Source organism: Strix uralensis, chromosome 18, assembly GCF_047716275.1.
Source record: "Strix uralensis isolate ZFMK-TIS-50842 chromosome 18, bStrUra1, whole genome shotgun sequence".
Lineage (NCBI taxonomy): Eukaryota > Metazoa > Chordata > Aves > Strigiformes > Strigidae > Strix > Strix uralensis.
Window position 1 is genome coordinate 2,927,462 of NC_133989.1, and position 18,115 is coordinate 2,945,576.

The window sequence follows — 18,115 nt, forward strand, 5'->3', positions numbered from 1 at the left end:
GCGGCCGCGCTCTGCGCGCCTTCCCCCCCCCCCCGCCTGCGCCCGGCCGTGCCTTCCCGGCGTGCCCTGCGCGCTTTCGGCGTTGACGTCACCGCAGCCCGGCGCCCGCCGCCATTGGAGTTGGAGGCTCTGGCTCCATCCCTTGCTGCGGCCCCGACGGCGGCGGCGGGCAGGCCCGGGCGGCGCGGCCCGGGGGCATGTGAAGAAACGGGACCGGCAGGGTGAGGCGAGGCGCGGGACCGGCGCCGGCCTACCCGTCCCCTGGGCCCCCCTCCCGCCTGAGGAGACGCCGAGCGGCGGCGGCGCGCGCGCCAGCGGCCCCCTTTCCCTCCCCCTCGGCCCCGGCCCCTTCCCCTCCCCGGCCGCCGCCTGAGGGGAGAGGCGCCGCCGCCCCTCCGCCAGGCCCCGGAGCTCCGCGCCGAGCGGCCCTGCCTTCTCCCCCGGCCCTCTCTGCTGAACCACGGCGGCCCTGTACATGAATTATGTCTGCCACAAGCGTTGACCCTCAGGTAAGTGGCGAGGCGCAGCGCGGGGCCTGCCTCCTCCCCACCCGGGGGCGGGGGGTTTCCCTTGCAGGCCGGTGCCTGCGCCTGGCCCGGGAGAGGCTTTTCTTCTCCCGCCCGGCTTCTTTGGACCTTAATCTTTCTCCTTAACTTCCCCTGTGGGCGCAGCATGTTCCCACTGCCTGTCGAGGGCCGTGGCCATTTCTAAGGAAGGCCGGTGCTGAATGATACTCCTCAACCCCAGTTTAAACAAACCGTGATAGGTTGTTAGCCATTTTTATGAGCCTCCTATCCGCCCTCAAAAGCAGTGTGTTTTGCAGTGACAATATAAGCGTTTTTCCAAAATTAACTTATTTTTATTTCCCCTCTTTTTTTTTTTTTTCCTTTTCCTTTACCCAATCATGTGCTATGGCTTCCCAGAGACCGAAAGGACAGGATAATAAAGGTGAGGATCATGCCGAGATCTGATCGTTTAAATTGTTACTGTAACGGATGAATTATGTAGGTACCCGTAGGTGAGCAGAAAGGTATTGCTCTTAGTCTGTATGGATAACATCTGGAACAAGGGAAGTTGTGCTTTTTTTCAAAAATAACACATTTGCTTGCATCCCACTTAATGCTACTGAGTTTATTGGGAAGGACTATGTATTAGTACTCAACATAATAATGCTCTTAATTTCCTTGAAATAAAGCAGATTTCTACATAAAGTCACAAGGATATGGCTATTCAATATATTTTTTTACATACTTCTGCATAGTCTCTTCCTGCTACGTTAATACAGTTGTGTTACTGGTCTGCTGTTGACTGATTACATATGTACTAGCTGTCATATATAAGCCTATACACTAAGGAATTTTAAATAAAAATAGTTAACTTCTGATGAGATAATAAGATCTTTATGATAATTCCGTGCTTCACTTGGAATTAAACTTAATAACAAGTCCTGATTGTTACTGTGATTGCTAATAAGAGTGTAGCTGTTTAGGCTTAGAAACTAACATTATTCAACTCACAAGTGCTTTTTAATATAACTTAACCTGCCTTAAAAATCCAGCTACTCCTAGTTACAGAAAGTTTGACACCATTTCCTGTTTGTAAATACTCTTTTACCTCTACCTGACAAACTTGCAGAAGTATTCTGGTAAATTCCCCAACTTGTTTGCAAAACGTCCTATTTGGTGTAGTGTTACATTTAGTTTAGCTAGTCTATGAAACAGGTAAATAAAGCAACTATCACATAATGTGTTTGACCTTGTTTCCTTACATTTAAAGCAAACAGAGGAAATTATTTGAAGTGATCTAATAACAGTTTTGGTTTTGCATATCTCTCAGTAACGGGTTTTAAATTATTTTCACACATTAATTTATGCTTAAGTAGGCCTTTGATTATAGCAGATATCTCTATTTTACACATGGGAAAATTGAGACTTAAATTTTCCTGAAAATGTCAAGATATCAAGGCACTTAGTCATTCTTTCATAATTAAATGTAACCTCACCTTGTCTTATTTAGTCAACTTAAGCAGCGAATAACACATGCTGTGGGAACTGTGAATTAGTTTCTGAGAGTTCTAATTATGGACCAGAACAATAGATGTTGTTTCCCAATATTTTTCACAAAATTCTTGTCAGTAATTATTATTTTTTTGTTCAGAGGTAATTCACATGAGTTGTCTATTCACTCTTGGCTGTATAATTTTTTTTAACTTACTGAAATTTAGTTTTGTAAGCAGTAGTTTAAAGAGAAACTGTTTGGAGGGGGGGAAATGTCATCCCTTCATGCTTTGCATAAGAAGTTGGCTTTTCATGAAATAACATCGGGTGGAACTCTTTACTGAAATGCTACTAAGCAGTATTATAATATCTTGTAACCTTTTTCTTCTAGTACAAAATGGTTCGTTACATCAGAAGGATACAGTTCATGACAACGATTTTGAACCTTACCTTTCTGGGCAGTCAAATCAGGTTAGTGTATTTTTAACTTAGGTTTTTTTCTTAGGCATGCTGTTGGCACTCAATTCATAGGATTGTGTTGAGGGAGCAAATTCCTTAAATAGAAATGGAAAAAGAAATGACTAGCATATTGTGTTACTTGGTAATACAACTAGCGTTTGTGCTCACAAAGCTAATATTACTCTGCATATCCAGATGGCCACAAGTGAAAATGAAATTAATGCTCCAACTAGTGTCTGCTGATTGCTCCTCAAATTGCAGGTTATTGATACGGTTGGACTGTGACAGACTATTTGATCTTAGAGTTCTTTGATAGATGAGTTGCACGTGGGAGTCTGAAGGTTCTGGTTTTGGGATCTCCTGATACGTATAATTTGTATAATCCTAGAAATTAGCATAGTTGAATTTTGGTTTCAGGGCTTTCTAGACAGCTTGTAGAGTTGTCCCACTTGCTTTTTACACTTCAGCAAATACTCTAGGTTCTTTCATGTCCTCTGAAATATCTAAGAATTAAAAATGTGTTGTTTTAAGGGTAAGGCACTGTAATGTAAACTCCCAATATAATCCAGTTCGTTATAATGCATGTTAAATCAAATTCCATGACTTAAATATCATTATAATTATCTTCTAATTGAAGTAATTTTTTATTTAACATTCAAATCTTTAAAGTGAACAAAATATACAGAAACTGGAGATGCAAAGAGTTTTGTTTTGCAAATACAAAGTACCATTTCGGAGAGAAAGCTACTGATATACGTTGTTATTTCTTTGTAGAAAGGCTAAGCGTTATGTTTTAAAAGGGAAGTTTATAATTCAGCCTGAAACTGATAGATGCCACTGTTAATATTGGTGACATCAGTGAACCTGCTTGCAAAAGAAAATCATTCTACATGCTAAAAAATTTCTAGTGTATAATGTGCTGTTCTGTTTTATTTGTGGAAATTGTGATTTAATCTCGAACACGAACACTGGAGCGAACAGTATCAATTCATGTACTGTATCGGTTATCTTCAAGGTGTATTAAACATTTTTAGTAGGGCAGTCAGGTAGATGGAGCTGTGTTACGAGTTTGTTTTGGATCACAGCAGTTTTCAGGTGCAAATAGCATGATATAGATATACTTGAGCTCGTTTCCATCCTGGAAGCAATCGAGACACACCACTGTGGAAGTCGGAACAAGTGTATAAAGGATGACATGAATTGTCTTCTGAGCTCTGCCCTCTGTGGTTCTGGCTCCTGAGCTAAGCTTGAGTTCTCTGCAGCATGGACATGTTCTCATACAAAGTTAAAATGATTTAATGGGAAACATTCCTTGTTCGCTGGAATTAATGTACTGTAGCAGGTATAAAAACAGGAAAAAAGGAAGTAAAATTTTCTTTTGTAATGCAAAATTAGTTTTGAAAGAAACCGAGGTTTTCACCTTTCTCTAATTTTTTGAAATTCCATTTCACATTTATATGGCATTTTTAATAACTTAAAACCAAGATATATTTTTCTAATGTGAAATACACTGAACATTAAACTTAAATAGAAAAAAATGTAGAATCATCTATTATAGTTTAACTGTAGGAAATTTGTCTTAGCTGTCAACAAGCCCAATTATTAGGTTTAAATGGAAAAATTGCTATGACTGTTAGGATTTCTATAATTCTAACAAAAGTTTTCTTACATGAAAGTGTAGCTCCATTGACTGTTTTATTTATGCTGCAGTAAGAAATTGGCATGCTACAAGAAACAATTGTGTAGGTCGTCTTACAATTTCAAGTGGAAAGTGACAGTAGCATTAATTAGAACTGTGAGATTTTGTACTGGAGACAACCACGTTTCTGAACAAAGCCTTATTATCTAGTTATTCAGTCAGATTTATTCAACCCTTTAAAATTACTGTAAAATATAAGTGACTTACAAAAAAGATTTGAAACTGACTTAAGAAATTTAAAAAATACTTAAGAATTAAACCCCCAGCTGACACAACAATATCGTTGACATCAAAGATCAAATGTAGGTTGGTAATACTGTGTTAATTTAATCTTTTAAAAATACAAATTAGTCTTTAAAATGAGTATTGAGCATGTCATATAATCAAGTAAAATATAATTGTCTCCCATCTTTCTGTTGAAAACTGCTCCTAAGTAGTGGGTGCCTTCTTTTCTTTCCATAAAGGTGCTACTACCCAAGTACCAGTAGCTAATACAAATCAAATTTGAGATGCAATAGCTTTTTTGTTACAAAGCACACTAAAAGTAACTTTAAGTGCAAAAGGAACTGAGTGAAATAGAGTATTCATGTACAAAGTTATACTCAGAGCAAAAAAGACATCTCCTGTGTAATGTCATCCAGAACCAAAAGATAACAGGGAATTACTAGCAAGCAGGGTACTTTGGGAAGAAGGATTCCTGTAATGAACAGAATGGTTGGTTTTTGTTTGTTTTGTGTTTTAAAAAACAAACAAAAAGAAATACAGAAGGGTGCTGAAAGGTCAAGGATAAGTTTGTTGAAATAAATGTTCTGCAGTTGCAGTGAGGGACTTCTATCTGGGTTTCTTTTACACACTCTGGCGTAAAGCCAGTCAAAATAGATTGAATGTTTTGTAAGGATGTCTGCTGATACTTTCCTTTAATCTTATTAGAATCTTTCTGGAAACTTTACAGGCTGTGTGGCAGGAGATGACAGTCTTAGGAATTGTCTGGAATCCTTTAGCAGAAATATTCTGGGACAAAACACTTGCTTTCTGTAGGCTTATTCTTTTTCATCTTAAGTTTTAAATCTGTAGAACATATGAACATAAATATCTCCAAAGGACTATTTACGTGTCCTCCCTTTCACCTGCATTTGTTTTTACATTTTTCTTATATTGACACTTTAAGATATAACACATAGCAATCTCGAAGTAAAGTCTTTTAGAAAAATGTTTTCATATGCTAAATATTGATTATTTTATCTTGGGAGTCTGACAAAATTTAACGTATTTTAGAGGATCTTCTCATAGAAAGGTGGATTATGTACCTCTTGTTAACGATAGAATTTGCACGTAAATGAAGGCAGCGTGAACAGTGGCAGAGATTATTTCTTTTGAATCAATAACCTTGGATTTAGGCTGTTTAAATCTCAGAAGTGTTTGCAGTACTGTATGTAAGTCTTGGAGGCATTTTACAATATAATTCTCTATATGGAAAATAAGGCTATTGAATTACTCTGGCTTTGGGGTGTCATGGAAGGGAGTCACTGCAAAATGAGCAGTAAAAATTATTCTGTATCAGTTGGGTATTTTTTTTATATATTTTTATATTGCTTATCTTCAGCAAGGAGTTTTTTTACTTCACTTTTTGAATAAGCTGAGAAATAATCTGATTTTCAGAAAAATGACTGAAGCTCCGGTGCAGTTTTGCTGATTTTGCAGATACATTTTTTTCAAGTTTGAAATCTTAGTTTGAAATAAATCTTAGTTCCTCCTCTTAAAATAATCTTTCTCCATGAGTAAGGAAAGGCAAGCTACTGTTTGACTCATTAACAGATGTTGACCTTCCCTCCCCCTCACTGGTAATTACAGTTAGAGTGTCAGTTTGGAAAATCTCCAATATACGTGCTTCAAGTTTTATTTAAAGGGGAATAAAACCTATTAGAATATTCTGTGTTTGTTCTTTTGCATTGTTGAATGAGAAAAATACAGAATGCTTCAGAATCAAGTGTCAGCAGAAGATTCAGAGTGGAAGGAAAGGCTTGTCAGCTTGCTCTAAAAAGCAGTTGAAAGGGAGGAAAAGGTAGAATTTCAGAGGGGAATCTGCTGGTTTATACCCAGTCAGTCTCTTATCTCATAGAGTGGAAAAGATGGCCTGTTTGGGAGGACAGTCAGAAACAGCCTTGCATGGTTTTAACTTTGCTACTGAGGGAGGAAGAGACTTGCAAAAGGCTGAATAAGGTCTTTCTCAAACAGTTTGAATGGCATGTATCACATGCCATGTTTGCATATGTTTGTCTCTAGTATACCAGTCACCTTGATTTCAGTTTATAGTTAGGTCTACTTAGAGCAAACTTGACGTGCTGCTTAGCGTGTGATCTCGCTGTGACCCTGTCTGTCAGAAGTAGCCTTTGCCTGTTTTACCACTCCAGGTATGTTTTGATTGTTGGGGACTGTTGGCCCCTCAAAACAACTCCATCATGAGGACTATAATCATGTTTTCTGTTACATGTGTTGTCATATTAATTTAATTAAAACTTCTCCCATATAGCGACCTAGAAATGCCAAATACCTCAGTATAAGTTCCTTGAAATATTTTGGAGTATTAGTAGATTAAACAATTCTAGAAGGAGGCACTAAATACCCATAGTAATGTAACTAAGCTTCCATGCTTTCCAAATCTCAACTACTAACCTCATTGTGAGCCCCTAGTCCTGGGGTGCCCAGAGACAGTGGTTTAGCCCTCAGTCTTTTTTGGAGTGCAAGCTAAGATCTGTAACTAGAAATTAAATTACCTTGTCTCTATTGTACTTTTCTATTTGGTGATGAACGGTGTTGTAGCTATTTATAAATGAAGGGGGGTTTTATATCTGAAGTTACCTTTTTTTTTCCTTCTTTAACAGAACAGTAGCTATCCATCAATGACTGATCCTTATCTGTCCAGTTACTATCCACCATCTATTGGGTTCCCCTATTCTCTCAGTGAAGCACCATGGTCTACAGGAGGAGATCCTCCTATCCCATATCTCACCACCTATGGACAGCTCAGTAATGGAGATCATCATTTTATGCATGATGCTGTTTTTGGACAGCCTGGGGGTCTGGGAAATAATATCTATCAACACCGGTTTAACTTTTTCCCTGAAAATCCTGCCTTCTCAGCTTGGGGAACGAGCGGATCCCAAGGACAGCAGACTCAAAGTTCAGCATATGGGAGCAGTTACAGCTACCCACCTAGTTCACTGGGCGGTACCATTGTGGATGGACAAACAGGATTTCATAATGATACATTAAATAAAGCTCCTGGAATGAACAGTATTGAGCAGGGAATGGTTGGACTTAAGATTGGTGGAGATGTTACAACTTCTGCGGTGAAAACAGTAGGTTCTGTTGTCAACAGTGCCGGGATGACAGGTGCCCTCTCTGGTAATGGTGGATCTAATGTAAACTTGCCAGTATCTAAACCAACCTCTTGGGCTGCTATAGCTAGCAAGCCCGCGAAACCACAGCCTAAAATGAAAACAAAAACTGGACCTGTAATCGGAGGAGCATTGCCACCTCCGCCTATAAAGCATAATATGGACATAGGTACTTGGGACAATAAGGGTCCTGTGGCAAAAGTTCCTGCCCCCCAACAGATACCTTCTCCTCAGTCTGTTCCACAGCCACAGCAACAAATTGTTCAGCCTGTTCCAACTCAACCTCCTCCATTGACTCAGCCGCAGTATCAGACCCCTCAGCAGCCTCCCCAGAATCGCTGGGTAGCTCCTCGCAACAGAAATGCAGCTTTTGGCCAAAGTGGAGGAACTGGTAATGACAGCAGCTCAGCTGGCAGTACCCAGCCCAACCCTGTTCCAAGTGGCGAGTCCCATCCTGTTCTTGAAAAACTGAAAGCTGCGCACAGCTATAACCCTAAAGATTTTGAATGGAACCTTAAAAATGGACGTGTGTTCATAATAAAGAGCTATTCTGAGGATGATATTCATCGTTCCATTAAATACTCTATTTGGTGTAGTACAGAACATGGCAACAAACGCCTGGACAGTGCTTTTCGGTCCATGAATAGCAAGGGTCCAGTCTACTTGCTATTCAGTGTCAATGGCAGTGGACACTTCTGTGGAGTAGCAGAGATGAAATCACCTGTGGACTATGGCACCAGTGCAGGTGTCTGGTCTCAGGACAAGTGGAAGGGGAAATTTGATGTCAAGTGGATCTTTGTGAAGGATGTGCCCAACAACCAGCTCCGACACATCAGGCTGGAGAACAATGACAACAAACCCGTTACAAACTCCCGTGATACACAGGAGGTGCCCTTAGAAAAAGCAAAACAAGTGCTTAAAATTATTGCTACTTACAAGCACACGACCTCCATCTTTGATGACTTTTCTCATTATGAAAAGCGCCAAGAAGAGGAGGAGGTGGTGCGGAAGGTAAACTTATTAAAAAATTTATTTTATACACAGATATGGGGAAAATGAAATGTGAAGGCTGCTATGGTGGAAAAAATGTAAGTAGGAATTCGAAATGTTTTTTAATACATCTCAACTTGATGGTTTTATGTGTGTTTAACAACACAAAAAACAAACATGCTTATTTGTCTGTGACAATTTCATAGCTAATGAGTTTCAAAGCAGAAAGCTAAGCAGTAATGCAGGTAAAGGACATTATGTCCATTTTTTTGAGTTCAATTTTTTTTTAATCTTAAAATGGTTAATAAACTAGAAAATGACTTTCTGTTTTGCAGTTGGATTCTGCCAGTGATTGCCACTTAAGTTTTTTGCCTTAAATATGAAATGTTTTGACACTGTTTGACTGGAACTGGGCTGTCAAAATTGATACTTGTATTGGCATTTGAAATTTGTACATCACCTTTAAGAGCAAGAAGCCTGATCTTGTTTGTTCAGTTGATTTCTCTGGAAAAGAAAGAGTTGCATAAAATTGCTGGAATAGTGCTAGAAGGATTGCGTTTCTGCTGCTGAAGTCACATGTATTATTATTTGGGTAAATAAAGGTTTTCAGTTTCCAGGTCTAATCTGTCTACTAATTCTTGAAAAGAAGTTTTGAGTGAAAATGTAGTAGGAGAGATTTGGGCAGTAACTGAAAACATAGTAAGAGAAACTTGAGCAGTAACCGGTAAAGTGTAGTAAAAACTTAGATACACTTTCATGGCTCTAAGTCTACCTCAAGAGACATCTGTGCCTATCTGTCCCATGACCTCAGGTTCAAGAACACCTTTCTCTAATTAAGCAGTCTAGAAGTAGTGGGCTGACAAAATAATAGGTGGTGGGATGTGTAGTTACTAGCTAAGTAACTCTTCAGGTTGCTTGATGTTGATAGTGTTTCACAGACTTTGTACAGCATTTCAAATAAAGCATTTTTTGGGAGACTAGTGCAGCTTGTGGTTGCTTCAAAATGTTTTTGAAGCAAAGACTTAATGCATGTTCCCGGAGCTTAAATTGAAGTTGCCGTTTTAAAGGTTTTGTTGCCATTTTAAAGTGCAGATAAAATTGCTTTAAACAGTCTTCATAGAATATACCCTTAAATTAGGAGAGAAAAGGAGATCAGTGTCCTAAGAACTCTTCAGCGCAGCTTTTCCTCACCATCAGATAGGATGTGCATGGCATACCTCCACGCAGCCCGGAAGGAGAGCTTAAGATTTGAGGTTTTTCTTGTGTATTCCCTGCCAGATTTCCACAAGCTAAAACCTAAAAGCTTTTACTTCCACACTTCATTCCTTCAGTAGACAGTTAGCAGTTTGATATTTAATGCAGCCTGTATCTTGGAGAGCTGTTCCCTTATGCAGGAGAGAATCCTGAGTGAGTTGGAATGCCTGGGCTCTGTTGTCCGGTGTTTACAGTGTAGGGGAGGGGTGATTGTTTTTTTTACTGCTGAGTCTCTCTGTGATTTGATGCCAAGTCTGGAGGGGAGAATAATATCCATGTTTAAGGAGTGAGAGTACTGGGAAAGTGATAGGACATCTAGTCTTGAACAGTTAATTTACTGGCCTGAGGAAGATCCCGATGGCTCGTGCTGAAAGCCAAACTTCCTTTGCTTTGTAGTAGCTCAGGGGCTGATGCTGCTTTGGGTTGTTCTAATATACACAACTATTTCCCACTTTCAGTTCAAGTGCTGATACAATATTCTTAGCCAGGTCACTGCTTTATAATAGGATCAGTTTTTCAAAATAATGCATTTTTTCTGCCTCATTTAAAATTGAGGCTCTAGCTTGTATGACGCATTCAGAAAATAAACTCTGAAGTCTAATTTAACATTTCATAGATTCCTCCAAATAGCTTAGAAAATAGGACAATACACAGACAGTTGAAGTATGCTGAGGAAGATAATAGTGCTACAGAGGTAAAGCAGATCAACAGAGAGGGAATGAAAAATATGATACTACTTGTCGGATTGCATTCTATAAAACTTCTGTCTGGAAAGTTAATGTTTTTCCCCTCCATTGACTAAATGAATTTCAGAAGTCCAGCTGATGACTAGAAGAGTTTCTTTGCAGGATATGCACACACTTAAACTTATTGTTGTTGAGAAGTTTGTGCTATTGAAGTTGAAGGCTTAACCAAGTTAACCTTCCTATGACAATAATTTTTGATGAATCTTATTGCCAGTTAATGTATCTTATGACCTAACTGACATTTTCAGATGGCTGTTGTGCCATCTTAATTGGTTTTCAAGTTGCTGTGGTTTTTATTCATTATACTCTGTTTAGCAGTAAAATTACTTGTTGAAATTTTGTGCTTTCATTTCACCCCTGTTGTGATAACAAAGGGCTGGAATTCTTAAAAATCTCCACATGGGGGGGGCTTGAATGCTTTAATTTATACACAAATATTTAGTAGGGAAGAATAATCTGTACAACGCAAGCCCGTAGCATTTCAGTTCTTTAGATGGTTACTGTTTGTTGCTAGCGAGGTTTCCGTAACTATTGTGTGCTGAGTGAGCTCCGGTGTGTGCTCCGAGTTCAGCTGATCTAGGAACCCCTGTGTTAACACCAAATCATCAAATGAGGATTTGGCAGGTATAATGCTGGATGAAATTCATTAAAGTGCCAAAGATTCATCAGTGTTACCAGCATTGCTGAAGGACTGTATCATCATCTAGAATTGAGGGAAGGTTTGTTCATGTTGGGATCTAAGTCCAGCTTTTGATTTGTCATAGTAATAAAATATTTAAGCCCAGTCTGGTGATCCAGAACCTTGGAAAGGAGTAATAGAAAGATGTTGGTGTCTGGAATGAAATAGCAAAAAAGTGAGTGGCATGAAATCTCTCCTGACCCTCCTAGCATTTCTCAGTCAGTTTGTAGGGCCACTACAGTGTCCACAAAGAGAGCAACTTCTGTGATCCAAGCTTATGCTTTTAAAATGTAAAAAAGTTGCAACACGTGTGAGAGAACTTTAAAAAGAAAATACAGTATAATGTGGCATTAATTATTAACATTCCCTAGAAACCTGCTTGCATAGTCTTAGCACAATTGTCTTCTGAAGTTAAAAAGATTGTAAAGAAAATAAACTTGTTGCAGACTTTGGTATTTTTATTTACAACTCATGGTAGTACAGATGGGCTGATCTACTGTCAGCAGCTCGTCTTCATAGATCTGTGTTTAACCAGGTGGTTGTAGTTCTGAACTGGGCTGCTGTGCTGTCACCTCTGGTCTGTGCCAAGGCACTCGGCTATTCCGAGGACTACACCTTGGTGTTGGGTTGGAAGAGCTGCATGGTCTTACCTCAGAAAGCTCTCGAACTACTAAGCTTACCATTTCTCCTTTTGGGTGATTAAATATTGTAAAGTGTTAGTTAGTGCATGTTGGCACTTAAAATACTAATTTTCTTCTAGCATTGTGTATTTCCTTTTAGTATGCTTTCTGTGAACACACTCATTGATGCAGAACTTTTAAGGATAGAATATTGTCCTTCTTCCAAAACTGTAGTTAAACATATATATTTTAAGATTAATACTAACTGTGTTTCCTAATACAAAGAAAACGTTTATATTTTTGTGTCAGAAGGTCAATGGTTTCATTGCACTGCCCTTAGCAAATGAAGTTCAGTAGGAAGGTTGACAGCAACTTTAGACTGACACGAAGGGAACAGAAGTTTGACAGGGATGAGTGTCTCCAAAATGGAAGCTTCTGCAGGTTTTGTGAAAAGTGTATAGTCTGAATACTATACATATTAATGTCCTGAAGGAGAAGTAAGCAACAGGAGCTCCCCTGTGAGATATCACAGAATTCCCCTGGAGAAGAGAAACTGTGAAGGCTCCAGATGGATCTTCAGGACCAAAATGAACAAAGCTTTGTTACTTGCTTACAAAACTGCTTGTTCTTACTTGCAGTAGTGCTAAATAGCAGTAGGGAAGAGAATTTGAGAGTTGGAGCTTCTAAAAAGCAGCTACGCTCAAGAGCATGAAGAATTGTTGCATCAGTTTTCTTCCTGTCAGTTCATATGGTTTCAGACACTTCTTAAAAGGAAGACAGATTAGCCTGAGAGAGAAAGCAAGCAGCAAGGTAGGAGGAACTGCTTAATAACTCACTTAATAGATAGCACTTTTTACTGAATTATAAAACCTGAGCTGAGTCTCTGAATGCCATGAGCGTACTTTCTAGGTACCAGCTAGAAGTCTCAGGTGCTAGCCTGTCTTCTATTTATGTGGGACTAGTCCATGAGAATGGAAAACTTTGATTTTTAAAGAAAGTGTAATTGTGAAGGTCAGTGGATGACTACACAGAAAACTAAAAATAAGTTATGTAGGTGGCAATGGAAAAGAATGGACTCGTGAGCATGGTAGTGCAGTAAAGCAGAGTAAAGGGGATTTGCCACCTTAGAAGTGGAAGTAGGATGGAACAATTACTTTCTTGGAAGCCTGAAAATGGGGTTGATACAGTTCAGGTTTAGATGCTTTCTAACCCCCTTTTGTTGGAAATGGCAGGCAGCCATAAGCTCTCTTCATTAAGAATGTACAACACCTAAGATACTCCGGTGCTCTGCCACTAAGAAGTGGCTTTCATAGGTCAGCAGTTAAAAGATAGGAGGAATAGAGATTTTTAAAACAAATTATACCGCTTTACATGGGCTTTTTTGTTGATTTGGTAAAAAAAATTTGCTATCTTCCTTCTGTCTTAAATCACAGATTAAGAATTATACTTGACTCTGTTGACTTAATTTTATTATGAAAATTGAAATATTAATATTATTCAGTCTGAAGGCAGAAATCAATACATTCTATTTTTAAAAAACTCTTCTGATTTTATGTTGTGACCAGCTGAAGTAGCAAATACAGGCTGTTACAGTTATGTTTGGTATATTTGCAAAGAAGCTTTACATCGCAACAGAAACAATTCCAAGATAAATTTTATACAGAAAGATTCCACAAAACAAGTAAAATCTGAAGGTGTTAGTTTAGGAGTTGACGGTTGTTTATGCTTAGGAGATTTCACAATTTTCTTGCTTGAAATAGGATTTGATGCCATATTGAAGCATTCAAGTACAGTACACAAAGAGTCTTTACGTGCCAGGTTTGCGCTATACAGTCGGTTTTAAACACTGCTGAGATGAAATGGAAGACAGTAAGGCTGAACCCTTTCTAGTCAGTCCGCATGGCGTCTTAGCTGGAAAAATGCACTGGCCTAAAGATACAGCTTGTCTTGCTGCCTTCTGCATGTCCAGCAACTTATGAAACTCCTGAAACTATTACTGAAAAAGTCCCCCCGTTTTTGTTACTGCATTGCTCAGCTTGTCTGTGTGAACCCTGTGCGGAGGCCGGAGCAGAGGCATGGCTGTTTGCTGCTGGGAGAGCACAGGTTGGTTAGGTGAAGACTTACAGCAGTGGAGGGATGCCTGCAGGTGTCCCTTAGGTTACCTTTATCTGTTTTTGGTATTTTGGTTAGCAGAAGCTTTTGAGAGAGACTTCAGAGAGCCTACTGGCTTCTGCACTAGAAGGCTTTTAGAAATTCTTGGGTTGTTCAGTCTAGCTGTGCTGGTTTTTGTCAGACTGTGCAAAAGCACGTAACTTTTCTTCTACCTGATGATGTTTGTTTGGTTTTTTTTTTTTCCCTGACTTGTCAAGTATTTCACAGTGCCTCCCAGAATAGTTGAACAGATAGGAAGAATGGGGAACAGAATTTCTAAACTCAAATCCCTACTGTTACTGAATGTGACTAAACTCCAAAGTAATTTGAGTGCTTCAAAATTACATCAGTTCTGTGGAGTCACTAATCTACCATCTCCTTTCTGCTCGTGTATTGGTTGTGCTACTACTGCAGCAGCTAAAATAATCCAGAAAGTAGAATATTGCAGGTCCTGTTTCTGCTTAGGCATGTTGGTATTCCATACCTTTCTTACCTTGACCTTCATCTGCTGTCAGTTTGAAGGGACTGTGCAGGTATTCATGCAGCTGTTCCACTTGAAGCTGCACTTAATATTAAGTTATCGAGTCCTTGGGCTTATCAGATATATACAATACACTCATAAAATGTAGCAGCAATGTTTTAACAAAGTTTATAATTATCTGGGATCACATTAGTTCTGTTCTACTACTAAAAACGTTTTGCTTGTTCATTTGACTAAAATCTTTCTTAACTTTTAACTTTTTTCTCTTTGCAGGAACGTCAGAATCGAAACAAACAATAAGAATAAACATATACAGTTTGATATATATACTAGAACTGATATTAAATTCGACTATCAGAAACAAAATTTAAGTATACTGGTGCTGTATCCTGGCATCAGGACAAACTAAAGCTTTCAGCTCCAATATATCTTCTCGTGCAGGGGAAATTAAGTTGTCGCATCTTTAAGTACATTGTAGTTTATTTTTGCCCAAGTGGATCTGCATTAATTTGTATCTTTTTTTCTATGTAAAATTCTGTAGAAATCATTAATAAAGGTGTGTCTGTTTTTTATTTTTTTAAGTTGGTAAACAGTTATATTAACCTAATGTGGACCTATACATGAGCATACTAAAGTGTCAGTGCTTCCCAAAGACTTTATTTTGGCACAAATTATGTTCCTAGCCAGATATAGAGATTATGGAGAATACATCACAAATCTTCCTTTATCCTCCTCCCAAACCCTTTTTCTTCATGGCGGAAGTAAGAAACCATGCATTGATTTTTGTCATTTCAAAAACTTTTAAGATACTGCACTTCAGAATTTTGAAATGAAAAAACTAAATTTCAGATCACTTTGTGCAGCTGCTATGCCTCTTTATTTATCTGTACAATTACACTTTTAAAACTGCTAATGCGCCATGTTGGTTTTTTCTGTCTAGTAGAAAATCAAATTGTCAGTGAAATTGTTTCTCTGGAAAATATTTCCCTTTCACATTCTGTTAACCAGTGCTTCAGTGTGCATTTGTTATCCCATATCCTGCCGAGAGTGAGCGAGATGCTTTCTCTCAGCCATAATTCTGCTTTACGGTTTTTGTAGCTTAATTAAATAATAATGTGATGCTATCAACATTGCAGGGGTTTTGGACAATGTGTTTAAACCTGTTTCAGCTTCCAGGTGTTATTAGTTAATTGCAGATCATTTTTAATCCTTCCCTTCATTACTCCCTCCCACCCCCCAAATCCTAATGCCATTTAAAGTTTTTATACCAATAATGCTGAGCTTTAACGTAGGAACTAATAGTACGGATAATATGATGGATTATGCCTCAGATGTTTAAAATTGACAGTGTGTATGTCTAATTTTTTTCTGTTGGATGAGTAAAAAAACCTGTTTTAAGAAACTGAATTTGCTGTCATGTTTTTGTGGAGTGAGGGGACCGTCGGAGAACCTGTCACCAACTGGAGTTCCAATTAAGCATGGAAATGGTGCTCATGTCCGCTGCTCTAGCACACTGAATCTGCACGTGTTTATTGTAGAGGATCTTTTACTATATTAGAAAGCAAGTATCTTCTGAATACTATTTACTCCAAAAGGACCTCCAATTTAAATAAAGTTTAATCTGTATCATTTAGACTTGTATTTAGAACGTATAACTCTGTCTCTGGACTGTTACTGCCTGTAAGGGGTAATGGACAGCATCAGATTAACTTTTTCCTCTAGGAGAATACAAGCCTTAATAAACAATACATATTTAGCAAGTTTGATGTCATTTTCATTTTTTCCCTGCTTTCAGTTGTCTTCCTATGTTATAATCACCCTTTATGCTATGAATTAAGTCTAATTTGAGAAGCGTTTCGATTGAATAACTTAGATGTTTGCAATCAGCACACTTGGTAATTGCAGAAGGGTTTTGCAGGACTCTGAGGAGATTGGAGCTGCTTTGAATGTTGCCCTTGCTCAAAGGAAATACATGCATGTACAGTGCCTGTCACTTGTGCTGTCCCCTCTCCTTGTATGTAGAGAAGCTGAAGGAAGAATCGGAAGTTGTCCTCTGGCCTGCAGGAAGCAGCGGTGCAGATGTGGGTCACCGGGGTGAGAAAACTCTCCAAATAGATGTAAAGCTCTGAACAATTTCTTTTACAGCAGTTGGCTGTATTTCCTAACTCTAAGTTTAGTAATTTGACTTGGTTATCTTTTTTTAACTGACATTTTGAAGCAATACTGCATTTTGTAAACATGTTGCCATCTAATAAAAGCACCTGCTGTTAGTTTCAGTTGTTATATCAGGACTCTTACAACTGGTGATTCCAGAGCCAAAAAGAATTCAGCTCCATCTGGACCCTGAAGAAAAAAGTTAGTTACACAACTTTTATTTTGTTCTTTAGATCTGAAAAAAAAAGGTATCTTTGTTGTGATATAGACTTCAGATAAATTTTTTCTTGAAAAGAAAAAAGCAACCAACAAATTGAGAGCCTTTAGCTGAAACCGGTTTGGCTGTATTGTTAAGAAAAGTTAGGAAGTGTCTCAACCTGCTATCTGGCTTTGTGGGTAGCAGAAAAAATTCGTAACAGCTTCAGCATGCAGAGATTTCTTACAGATACTGCAGCGCTGTGGCTGGGTTGTACAGCAATATCTGAGTTAAAGTGGGGAGAAAATTTAAGTGGATGAAATAATCACTTTCATTATGATCATGTTCAGTGTTAAGATAACTGAAATGCAGACTGCCCCTGGTTCTGATTTTCAATCAACTGTCAGTCTAAAGAGATCCCTCAGCTTTTTGTTTTACAGTGTTCAGATTGCACTGTGAGGGGGGAAGAGCATTCTCCCACTGTCTGTTGTACAATAACTTCACGTCATAGGTCTTACTTATCCTTTATTTAATCCAAGGAATAGATCTAAAAGAACTTGCCTATGCGCTTTTGGAATTTGTGCTTAAATTCACTCCTTAAATGAGTTGCTTTTGTTTGATGTTTTTGTGTGTGTTTGACAGTATCCCTGCTGCCTTCTGCTTTTAAGTCAAGTGTAGCTGGTAGCAGCAAATGCTGATTACAGTTAAGTTATTTCTCTGGTTCGATTACTGGTCGGTGATGGCAGCACATTGTACTGCTCTGAAGCTCTGAATGTTACATCATTAGGGGAAAAAAACTCATTTGCAGGTAGTCACACCAAAAGTAATAGTACTGAATACTTACCTTTATGGAGATTGTATTTGTTGCTGTGAAGGATGATTTTAAGTGACTTGAGCTTGTAGAAAAAATGATCAAGTTAAACCTACACTGAGATGTAAGGACAGAAACAGGCAGACAAAAATAAACAAATTCATGTTCAAGATTACAGCTCTGCCATAATGCAATGTGCTCATAAATTAAGGTCAGACTTTGGTTTTTACCTTACTCGTTCTTGGGAGATGGGAATAGGGGATGTAAAATTTAAAATCCTAATTTTTTTTTCTTTCACCCTTTAAAGGACTTGATATTAAAAGATGTGTTTCTTCACAAAATACTTAATTTTGTTTGGAGAACTTACTCGAAGATATTAATGGATTTAGTAAAAAATATTACTGAGATCTCAGTGCAAAAAAGAGTAGTATTTATTTCTCAGCATTAGACTGACCACAGTGCACTAGAGTCCATGGACAA

The 18,115-nt window shown here is 38.5% G+C and overlaps 1 protein-coding gene across 3 annotated transcripts; it reads left to right on the top strand.

The window, feature by feature from the left end:
• The first annotated feature begins 105 nt into the window (after positions 1–105).
• On the top strand, positions 106–16,234 carry YTHDF1 (YTH N6-methyladenosine RNA binding protein F1). 3 transcript variants are annotated; one of them, XM_074887917.1, is made up of 5 exons: positions 106–509; positions 924–948; positions 2,389–2,468; positions 7,038–8,641; positions 14,748–16,234. In XM_074887917.1, exons 1-4 carry the CDS (start codon positions 483–485, stop codon positions 8,610–8,612), a joined length of 1,707 nt encoding a protein of 568 aa, XP_074744018.1. In that variant the 5' UTR covers positions 106–482; the 3' UTR covers positions 8,613–8,641; positions 14,748–16,234. The 3 variants fall into 3 exon arrangements, with proteins under 3 accessions (XP_074744018.1, XP_074744019.1, XP_074744020.1); XM_074887918.1 differs by having other exon boundaries at positions 7,038–8,564; XM_074887919.1 differs by lacking the exon at positions 924–948 and having other exon boundaries at positions 7,038–8,564.
• The last annotated feature ends 1,881 nt before the right edge of the window (positions 16,235–18,115 follow it).

What these genes read in the sequence shown, in the direction of transcription:
- YTHDF1 (XM_074887917.1), top strand. Translation starts at nt 483, where the DNA reads ATGTCTGCCACAAGCGTTGACCCTCAG. An exon ending in CCACAAGCGTTGACCCTCAG is followed by an intron (nt 510 to 923) that starts GTAAGTGGCGAG and finishes ATGGCTTCCCAG; the next exon opens with AGACCGAAAGGACAGGATAA. An exon ending in TTTCTGGGCAGTCAAATCAG is followed by an intron (nt 2,469 to 7,037) that starts GTTAGTGTATTT and finishes CTTCTTTAACAG; the next exon opens with AACAGTAGCTATCCATCAAT.